Source organism: Cebus imitator, unplaced genomic scaffold (assembly GCF_001604975.1).
Source record: "Cebus imitator isolate Cc_AM_T3 unplaced genomic scaffold, Cebus_imitator-1.0 Scaffold82, whole genome shotgun sequence".
NCBI classification, from domain to species: domain Eukaryota; kingdom Metazoa; phylum Chordata; class Mammalia; order Primates; family Cebidae; genus Cebus; species Cebus imitator.
Genome location: NW_016107397.1, coordinates 996,394 through 1,007,340, shown reverse-complemented (window position 1 = coordinate 1,007,340; position 10,947 = coordinate 996,394). Strand labels below are relative to the sequence as shown.

The following is a 10,947-nucleotide window of genomic DNA, read 5'->3' as shown; positions in this document are numbered from 1 at the left end:
AAAAAAAAAAAAAAAAAAAAAAAAAGAATAAAAGTTACTTTAAAAAGGATTGAGAGGGAATGTTTAATGTCCTTTGATGTCGTTAAGGAAGTACAAGGAATTTGCTTAGGAGTTGGAAAATGCCCAAGAGTGTGTGAAAACAAAGACTTAGTGGCCATGACAGTGCTGGCCAGCTGGGGAAGGCTCTGGGTAAGGTTTAGAGGGGAGAGAGAGGCAGCTGGGGGGTCCTGGGCCACGGTGGTTCCCTGGTTGCTCCCTGATCTCTGCGCCTCTTCCTCCGGCTCCCGGGAGAACTAATGTTTCCCTGGGGGCTGAAAAGCATCTCTTTGTGCGGGCTTTAATTGCCATGTGTTGTGCCAAGGGAGTGAGTGGCAGGCAGGAGCAGCAGCTGGGCACAGCCAATGCCAGGCAGCAGTGCCCGCTCCCTCAGGACAGCCCGGCCAGCTGGCCCCCACCTCTGCCCCCAGCTGGGCGCCTGCAGAGGGACCGACCACCCGTGGGGCAGGGGTAGGATCCCTGGAGGAGTAGAAAGGGGCGGGCAACTGGGAGGGTCTCAGCCACTCTCAGAGGCTGATTCATCTCATCCTCCTTCCCCTCCCCCTTCTTGTTTTTCAGACTGTCAGCATCAATAAGGCCATTAATACGCAGGAAGTGGCTGTAAAGGAAAAACACGCCAGAAATATCCTTTTGGATGTTGCTTGGAAGACCGACCACGAGGGAGGTTAAATTGTGGGGACTGAGGTCAGGGCCAGGCTCCCTTGCTCAGCTCCAGGAAGAGGCAGCCCTGCGCAAGCCAGGCCCCTTCAGCTTCTGATGACAGCAGCTTCCCAGAGAGCACAGACCTCAGGGTGGCAGAGACCAAGGAGGCCGTGGAGCCCAGGCCTTTCAACTTGCCAAAGATCCTGCTCCTCTCCTTGAGGACTTAAGCATTCCTTGTTTTCTGTTTCCAAATGGGGTCTTGCTGTGTTGCCCAGGCTGGAGTGCAGGGGCTCAATCACAGCTCACGGCAGCCTCCAACTCCTGGGTTCATGCAGTCCTCCCTCCTCTGCAATCCCAAAGTGCTGGAATTACAGGGGAGAGCCGCTGCGCCTGGCCGACTCAAGCTTTGGAGAATGTCGAAGTCACTCGAAAGTCACTTTCCGGTGAGAGATCTCCTGAGGGTCAGGAGGGGCTTTCACCAGCTATCAAAGCCCTCCAGGTCCTCTCTTTGCCCACAGAGACAATCAATAATCATCTCCTTTTCTGAGCATGAAAGCAGAAAAGAAAGAAAGAAAGAAAGAAAAAGAGTATTTTTTTTTCTTTTTTGAGATAGTCTCACTCTGTTTCCCAGGCCGGAGGGGAGTGGCATGTTCTCAGCTCACTGCCACCTCCGCCTCCTGGATTCAAGTGATTCTTGTGCCTCAGCATCCTGAGTAGCTGGGATTACAGGCGTGTGCCACCACACCCTGCTAATTTTGTAATTTTAGTAGGGATAGGGTTTTGCCATGTTGGCCGGGCTGGTCTTGAACGCCTGACCTCAGCCTCCTAAAGTGCTGGGATTGCAGGCATGAGTCACCACGCCAGGCTGAAAAAAGAAAGTCTTAGCTTCAGTGGTTGGTTGACCTTAAACCGAGGCAGGGTCTCTACCTTCATGAACAGATTCAATCTATACCAGAGGACAGAAGACAAGAGCCTTGAAGTGGATTAGGGAACCGGTGACTTGAGAGCCCTTTGGTAAACCCCACACACATAGGAGTAGCCTATGGCTTTGTAGAAAGGTGCAGGACCATACTGGCTGGTGAATCCCTAGGGCTCTGCCTTTGAGTGGCAGAATCCTGGAGCTGGAGAGCTTAATCCCCAAAGGCTGAAGGAGAGAGGCTGCCAGTGGGGTGGCTAAGCTTTTAACTCTCAGTGTGCTGGGCCAGAGCAAGGAGGAGTTCCGGGCAAGCGGAGTCCGGACTTTTTTTTTTGGAGACAGTCTTGCTTTGTTGCCCAGGGTGGAATGCACTGGCTCCATCTCCACTCACTGCAATCTCTGCTTCCCAGGTTCAAGCAATTCTTCTGCCTCAGCCTCCTGAGTAGCTGGGATTACAGACACACCACCACGCCCAGCTAATTTTTGTATTTTTTAGTAGAGACGGGGTTTCACCATGTTGGCCAGGATGGTCTTGATCTCTTGACCTCATGATCCGCCCGCCTCAGCCTCCCAAAGTGCGTGGATTACAGGCGTGAGCCACTGCGCCCAGCCTCTTTTGTTGTTGTTGTCGTTGTTGAGACAGAGTCTTGTTCTGTCGCTCAGGCTGGAGTGCAGTGGCGTGATCTCACTACAGCCTCCACCTCCCAGGCTCAAACGATCCACCTGCCTCAACCTCCCAAGTAGCTGGGACCACAGGTGTGTATCACTACCCCTGGCTAATTTTTGGTATTTGTGGTAGAGACGGGGTTTCACCGTGTTGCTCAGGCTGTTCTCAAATGCCAGAGCTCAAGCCATCTTCCTGCCTTGACCTCCCAAAGCGCTGGAATTACATAGGCATGAGCCACCGCACCCAGCCTCGGAGGCTGGACTTCTGTCTGCAATGGGAAGCTCCTCCTCACCTGGGCTCTTGGTGGCTGTGCTGCAGCGAGGCAGGCCAGAGCAGTGTGTCCCAAAGCCATCGGGACAGAGCAGCTTGTCCCAAACCCATGGAGGCGACCAACCCTCCAGGTTAGATAGCCGGAGAAGCCCAGCATTGCTTAGTGCGGCATGTGAACTGTTTGGTAGAGGGAAAGCAGCTCGCCGTTAGCAGGAAGATGCTTTGGCTGGATTTAGGATGGGGGCTGCGGAACCTCTCTAAGCTAACCCAGAAGTCTATCCCTACAGCAAGCCTAGCTGGCTCTTACTCTTTTTTTTCCCCCAGAAAGACACAGGCCCCTTGCTTTCTTCTATCACGTTTGGTACCCTTGCAATGATTCAAACCAAACCAAGAAAAAGCCTTTATTTTAAATGGCTCAGTTGATTTTCTCAGAGGAAATGACACAGCCTTGACCTACTAATAATTTGTGATCAGTCTGATATATGAGTGAGGGGCTAGGCGCAGTGGCTCACGCCTGTAATCCCAGCACTTCGGGAGGCCGAGGTGGGTGGATCACAAGGTTGGGAGTTCAAGACCAGCCTGGCCAACATGGTGAAACCCCGTCTCTACTAAAAATACAAAAAATTAGCTGGGCGTGGTGGCGCGTGCCTGTAGTCCCAGCTACTCAGGAGGCTGAGGCAGGAGAATTGCTTGAACCCAGGAGGCGGAGGTTACAGTGAGCCAAGATCATGTCACTGGACTCCAGCTTAAGCAATAGAGTGAGACTCCGTCTTAAATAAAACAAAAGATATGCGCAAGGGAGAGAGTCGTCATTGGGCAGCATGCTCTTCAGGACAAGACATGGGGGCAGAGAGGCCAGGCCTACAGCAGGAAGGTCAGGTCACACACTGCCAGGGAGGCTTCCTGGGAGGAGGGAAGGGATCCTGCAAGGTCCTGGAACTCTCAGGCTCACTCTGGGACCTTGAGTGGGGCCTCCATGAGCCTTACATCACTTTCTGTTCGATCAAAGAGTTGGACAAAGATTTCAGGCCGGGTGCGGTGGTTCATGCCTGTAATCCCAGCACTTTGAAAGGTGGAGGCAAGCAGATTACCTGAGGTCGGGAGTTCAAGACCAGCCTGGCCAACATGGTGAAACCCCATCCTACTAAAAATTCAAAAATTAGCTGGGCATGGTGGTGGGCACCTGTAATCCCAGCTACTTGGGAGGCTGAGGCAAGAGAATCACTTGAACCCAGGAGGCAGAAGTTGTGGTGAGCTGAGATCATGCCATTGCACTCCAGCCTGGACAACAAGAGCGAAATTCAGTCTCAAAAAAAAAATTTTTTTTTGAAAGATTTAAGAATCCAGCTTTAGCATTCTATTAGTCCCTGATTCACAATTTCTAAATGGTGAATAAACATTGAAAAATCAACTCCATACTGTGGAGTTTTAAACGCCTAGTTAAAGATATCCCTAAGATTTTTTTCTTTTTTCTTTTTTTTTTTTTTGAGGCAGGGTCACACACTGTCACCCAGGCTGAAGTGCAGTGGCACAATCAGTTGGAGGCTCACTGCAGCCTCTAACTCCTGGGCTCAAGTGATCCTCCCGCCTCAGCCTCCCAAGTAGCTGGGACTATAGGCACACACCATCATGCCTGGCTAATTTTTTACAGAGACAGGGTCTTGCTGTGGTGCAGACTGGTCTTGAACTCCCAGCTAGCTCAAGCAGTCCACCCCCTGGGCCTTCCAAAGTGCTGGGATTACAGGCGTGAGCCACCGCGCTCAGCCCCTTTGTGTATTATCGAGTCTTGTCAGCTGCCTTAGATACAAACTAAATAAGCATTAGGAAGTCTGACTTCAGACATGCTGCTTAGACGTTTATGACAGATGCCCAAATGCTGAACAGTTTGGCCCGCCACCTTGATACTCACTCCTGAGGGCTGGGGACTGAGTCTTATGTTTCTTATTTTCTTTCTTTTTTCTCCTTGAATGCATTTTACAGTCTTTGACACATAACTGGGGCATACAAATGCTTATAATGTGAAAGAATGCCAGGAAGGTCCCCTTGCCCATTTGAAAGTCAGGGTGTCTCAGCCAGGTGCGGTGGTTTGCACCTGTAATCTCAGCACTTTGGGAGACCAAGGCAGGAGGATCAGATAAACCCAGGAGTTCAAGACCAGCCTGGGCAACATAGCGAGATCCCTCTCTACAAAAAATAAGAAATTGGTTGAGTGTGGTGGTGCATGCCTATAGTCCCAGCTACTTGGGAGGCTGAGTAGGGAGGATCACTTGAGCCCAGGAGTTGGAAGCTGCAATGAGCTATGATTTCACCACTGCACTCCAGGCTGGGCAACAGAAGGAGACTCTTAAAAAATAAATTAAGAAAAGTAATTTAAATTTAATAAAATAAAGCCAGGGTGCCTGGCTAGCTCTGTTTAGGAGGCTGCTTTCAGGAAAAGTAATCCCTGTTTGCTGGGAGAAGTGAGTGTGGGAGGCTGGGGGCTGCCAGTCTCTCCTCACTGCTTCCTGCAGTCTGTAGGGGCTGCACTTTAGGTGGAACCAAAAATTATTTCAGAAATCACTCCTACACCAAGGCCAGGTGTGGTGGGTCACGCCTGTAATCCCAGAACTTTGGGAGGCCAAGCGGGGCAGATCTCTTGAGGCCAGGAGTTCGAGACCAGCTTGGGCAACATAGCAAAACCCCTTCTTTGCTAAAAACACAAAAATTAGCCAGGCATGGTGGCAGATGCCTGTGATCCCAGCTATTGGGAGACTGAGGCACGAAAAACACTTGAACCTGGGAGGCGGAGGCTGCAGTGAGCGAAGATCGTGCCACTCTGCACTCTAGCCTGGGCAACCGAGCAAGACCCTGTCTCGAAAGAAAAGAAAAAGAAAGAAAGAAAAGAAAGAAACACTCTTATACCAAAAGCTGACTTTAGCTTCCAGACCCAAATATCTGTTCAAGCCCACCCCTCTCTAAATGAAAATGTCATCAAGGAAAGAAACTATGTGGTATCGTCCAGCTCACAACCAAAATAACGTGTGCTCTGGGTGAGTCATTTAGTTTCCTACCTGAGGCAAGTCTTTCTGCCCTAAATGACACTGCCCTTGAGACCTGAGCCTTGCTGAGGGAAGCTTAAAGGTCCGGGCACAGAGTTGGCCTTACGGTTGATAGTGCCCAGTTACTGAATCGTGTGGAAATACACAATTACAAAAGACAAGGGAAATTCCTCGCTCCAAAAAGGGCTCACTAATGACAGAGATCTGGATGCTGAACTTAAAATCATGTGAGGCCAGATGGACATTTATTTATATAGAGATGGAGTCTTGCTCTGTTGCCCAGAGTGCAGTGGCACAATCTCAGCTCACTGCAACCTCTGCCTCCCAAGTTCAAGCAATTCTCCTGCCTCAGCCTCCTGAGTAGCTGGGATTACAGGTGCCCGCCACCACACCCAGCTAATTTTTTGTGTTTTTAGTAGAGACGGGGTCTTACCATGTTGGCTAGCCTGGTCTCAAACTCCTGACCTTAGGTGATCCACCTGCCTCGGCCTCCCAAAGTGCTGGGATTACAGGTGTGAGCCACCGCACCCAGCCGTTCAAGTATTGTTAAAAAGTTAGGGGTCATAAGGCCAGGCACAGTGGTTTATACCTGCAACCTCCGTACTTTGAGAGGCCAAAAGGGGAGGATTGCTTGAGGCCAAAAGCTTGAGACCAGCCTTGGCAACATAGCAAGCTGTCTAACAAAAATTTAACTTAGCCAGGCATAGTGGTGCATGCCTATAGCCCAAGCTACTTAGGAGGCTGAGGTGGGAGGATTGCCTGAACCCGGGAGTTTGAGCCTACAGTGAGCTGTGATCACACCACTGCACTCCAGCCTGGGCGACACAGCAAGACCCCATCTCAACCACCACAACAAATAGCTGTCGTTATTCCCAAGGGACCCATCACCAACTCAGCATTCTCACAGAAAGGGCAACCCAATACTACCCTGGCCTACAGGGCATTTGTGCAAATTAGAAAAAGACACACCTCTCTCTCAAGATACTTCCATCTTGAGAAATTGTCTAATCAAGTGGATTTTATTAGAACAAGTATTGCCATCTGCCCTAAAACTCCCAGAACGAACGTACAGTTCTATGGTACTTAGATCTGAGTGGCACTCCCTCCAAGTCACTGCCAACCACAGCTGGCACAACTGCTTGGTCCCCTGCAGTGGCTGGGTGTGGGCATGATCCCCTGCAGTGGCTGGGTGCAGCCTCGGTCCCCTTCAGTGACTGAGTGTGGGTGTGATCCCCTGCAGTGGCTGGGTGTGGGCATGATCCCCTGCAGTGGCTGGGTGCAGCCTCCGTCCCCTTCAGTGACTGGGTGTGGGTGTGATCCCCTGCAGTGGCTGGGTGTGGGCGTGATCCCCTGCAGTGGCTGGGTATGGTGTGATCCCCTGCAGTGACTGGGTGCAGGCGTGATCCCCTGCAGTGGCTGGGTATGGTGTGATCCCCTGCAGTGACTGGGTGCAGGCGTGACCCCCTGCAGTGGCTGGGTGTGGGCGTGACCCCCTGCAGTGGCTGGGTGCGGGCGTGACCCCCTGCAGTGGCTGGGTGCAGCCTCGATCCCCTACAGTGACTGGGTACAGGCTTGACCCCCTGCAGTGACTGGGTGCAGCCTCGGTCCCCTGCAGTGGCTGGGTGCAGCCTCGGTCCCCTGCAGTGGCTGGGTGCGGGCTTGACCCCCTGCAGTGGCTGGGTACAGGCATGACCTCCTGCAGTGGCTGGGTGCAGGCTTGAACCCCTGCAGTGGCTGGGTGCAGCCTCGGTCCCCTGCAGTGGCTGGGTACAGGCTTGACCCCCTGCAGTGGCTGGGTACAGACTGGCTCCCAGGAGGCAGGGCCCATGTCGTTGTTTTCCATAACCCTCCCTCACCGTGCATACTGGGCACCCACCATGAGAAAGGGGCACAGACCTTTTGGTCTGTCGTCAACCGCCTGCCTCTGTCCAGCAACGCAGTGCTCTGCTGGAAGTTCTGCCATGTGTTCCACAAACTCCTCCGAGATGGACACCCGAACGTGAGTTCCTGGGACTGTACGGTGGCAGGGAGCCAGGGGCCCTTGTGGGGAAAGTGACCGCCTGGGCCACAGAGGCCGCTGTCCTCTCCCACACTGCCCCCTTCTCCTGGCCTTTGGGTTCCCATTAGAGGTGGCTGAGCTCTCTCCCATCACCCTGTCCTCCCGCCCCAGCCTCACCTCCGCCTCTCTCCATTCTCCTTCCCTTTGTCTCTCCTTCCTTCTCCGTTCTCTCACGGCCTGTGCCTTCCCCTCTGCAGGTCCTGAAGGACTCTCTGAGATACAGAAATGAGCTGAGTGACATGAGCAGGATGTGGGTGAGTTTGAAGATGAACCCAGGAGCCACCTACTCCTCCTCTCCTTCCCCAGAGGCCGCAGAGCAAGGACTGGAGAATGAAATAACTTCATCTCCTTCAGCTTGTTGAGGATTTCTCCATGAGCATCAGGGAGGGACTAAGAATGCCCCCAAAGAGTACCATGACATCCATAGTCTTCAGGAAAGTTCCAGGGCCTGGGAACTTCTCCTGCCAATGGAAACTCATGTCACAAAGCTGTCCAAGCATTGGGATTCCTCAGCAATAGTTACACTGCCATGGTTCCTGCTTTTTTTTCCTTTCTTTCTTGTTTGGTAGAGACAGGGTCTTGCTATGCTGCCCAGGCTGGTCTTGAACTCTTGGCCTCAAGCAATCCTCCCACCTCAGCCTCCCAAAATGCTGGGATCACACACATGAGCCACTGTGCCCAGCCCACAGTTCCTGCTTCTCTTCTTCCACTGGTCCCTTTGGAGTCACAGTGCATTGAGAATTAGAATTAGCATACCCAATTCTTTTTTTTGAGACAAAGTCTTGCTTTGTCACCCAGGCTGCAGTGCAGTGGCACGATCTTAGCTCACTGCAACCTTCACCTCCCAGGTTCAAGCAATTCTCCTGCCTCAGCTTCCTGAGCAGCTGGGATTACAGGTGTCTGCCACCATGCCCAGCTAATTTTTGTATTTTTAGTAAAGACAGGGTTTCACCATATTGGCCAGGATGGTCTCCATCTCCTGACCTCGTGGTCCACCCACCTCGGCCTTCCAAAGTGCTGGGATTACAGGCATGAGCCATCTCTCTCGACCAAGCATACCCAATTCTTTTTTTTTTTCTTCTTTTTTTTTTTTACAAGACATGGCAGCAAGAAGCATACCCAATTCTTAATGCCAGAGATTTTTCTTTCCTGTTTAGGGATTCTCAATGCTTTAGGATGAGGGAGGAGGTAGGTGGCAATATCACAGTCAAAGGAAACGAGCATTTCTATACACACACCCCAATCACCCCATATTCCGATGTCCATGGATGTGTATATAGAGAGGGATAATCTGCATTTTGAAGACTCTCCCTTGGCCAGGTGCAGTGGCTCATGCCTGTAATCCTAGCACTTTAGGAGGCTGAGGCAGGCAGATAACCTGAGGTCAGGAGTTTGAGACCAGCTTGGCCAACATAGTAAAACCCTGTCTCTACTAAAAATACGAAAATTAGCCAGGCATGGTGGTGTGTGCCTGTAATCCCAGCTACTCGAGAGGCAGGAGGATCACTTGAACCTGTGAGGCGGAGGTTGCAGTGAGCTGAGATTGGGCCACTGCACTTCAGCTTGGGCGACAGAACAAGACTCTATCTCAAAAAGAAAAAAAAGTCTCCTTTGTTGACTCTGATATGTTCTTCTGCCTCTACCAGTTGAGAACTACTATTTGGCCTTTTTGCACAGTCTTACCTGTATCTGTCTGCACTTATAAAATGTTAGCAACTGTGTAGTCCTATCTACCTATCACAGGTGAGGAAACACAGGCCCAGAAAGGGAAGCAGCTTGTCCTAAAGTCACAATACTAGTACCAGAACAAAGTTGAGAGTTGTTCCCAGATTGCCCAACCGTGTGCTAGAAAACTTTCCCTGTAACATGTAAAGCTTAGGTAATTTTCCTTTTTGTTAGAATTTGCCTGGTATATATTTCTCCATCTTTTTACTTTAAGCATTCCTGTATTTTTATATTTTAGAAATAACATTTATAAATAACATTTGGTTGGATTTTGTGTCATTTTTTTTTTTTTTCCAGAATGATAGTCTTTGTCTTTTAACTGGTCATTTAGTCCATTTACATTTATTATGATACATGATATGTTTAGATTTATCTTTCTCCCATTTTATTTTATGCTATTTGTCCTGTCTGCTCTGCTTCTATTTCTTTCATTCCTTGCCTTCTTTTGGATGGGCTGGGTGTTTTTTTTCTTATTCTGTTTTTTTCCTCATTACTATTTGGTAGGTTAAAAAACAAATCTACTTTTTTGTTTTTGGTATGTTCTCTAATAATTACAAAATGCTTGCTTGGTTTACCTAGGTCTGCCTTTCATATCTTTGTTTTCTGTATAACACAAATACTTTATAATATTTTAGTTCCATTCAGTCCTTCAATTTATATGTTAGTATAACCATGTATTTTGGTTTTGGTTGTTTATCTTTAAACCCTGTAACTTATTGTTTTATTTTACTTGTTTTATTCAGTGTTATCTACAGAGCTTCCATCTGAAAACACTTTCTTTCTGCCTGAATTATTTCTTTTAGAACTTCCGTAATGACAGTCTACTGGTGGCTAACACTGTTTGCTTGTTTGAGAATGTCATTTTTATTATTATTATTATGTTTATTTATTTATTTTTGGAGACAGAGTCTCGCTCTGTTGCCCAGGCACTGGCACAATCTCAGCTCACTGCAACCTCTGCCAGCTACTCGAAGGCTGAGGCAGGAGAATCACTTGAACCTGGGAGACGGAGGTTATAATCCCCAAGTAGCTGGGATTACAGGCGCCCACCATCATGACTGGCTAACTTTTGTATTTTTAGTAGTGAATAGGGTTTCGCCATGTTGGCCAGGCTGGTCTTGAACTCCTTACTTCAGGTGATCTGCCCGCCTTGGCCTCACAAAGTGCTGGGATTATAGGCATGAGCCACTGCACCCAACTGAGAATGTCATTATTTCAACCTCACTTATAGGAGGTATTTTCTCTGGGTTTAGGTTTTTGGGTGACAGTTATTTTCCCTTAGCACATAGAGGATATTATTCAAGGTATCTTTCCGCTGACTTCTGCCTTTGATTATTTTCATGGAGTCAGGTGTGAGATACTATTGCTCCTTTGAAGCTAATATGTGTTTTCTATCTGGGGATTTTAAGATCTTAGAATGTGTCTAGGAATGAATTTATTTTGGATTTTTTGGATGGTGGCTTAGTGTCTTTTATTCGTTGTGAAAATGTCTCATTGTCACTTGAGACAGTGCCGGCGTTCCATTCTATCTTTTCCTTCTCAGATCTTTTTTTTTTTTTTTTTTTTTTTTTTT

General features: G+C 49.3%; 1 protein-coding gene across 1 annotated transcript in view; it reads left to right on the top strand.

The window, feature by feature from the left end:
* HIP1 (huntingtin interacting protein 1) overlaps positions 1–10,947 on the top strand; it is a 209,141-nt gene that overhangs the window by 139,269 nt on the left and 58,925 nt on the right. The window contains exons 2-4 of the mRNA XM_017533376.2: positions 616–679; positions 7,447–7,589; positions 7,847–7,903. Coding sequence (XP_017388865.1) covers positions 616–679; positions 7,447–7,589; positions 7,847–7,903 — 264 coding nt within the window. The remainder of the gene's footprint in view (positions 1–615; positions 680–7,446; positions 7,590–7,846; positions 7,904–10,947) is intronic.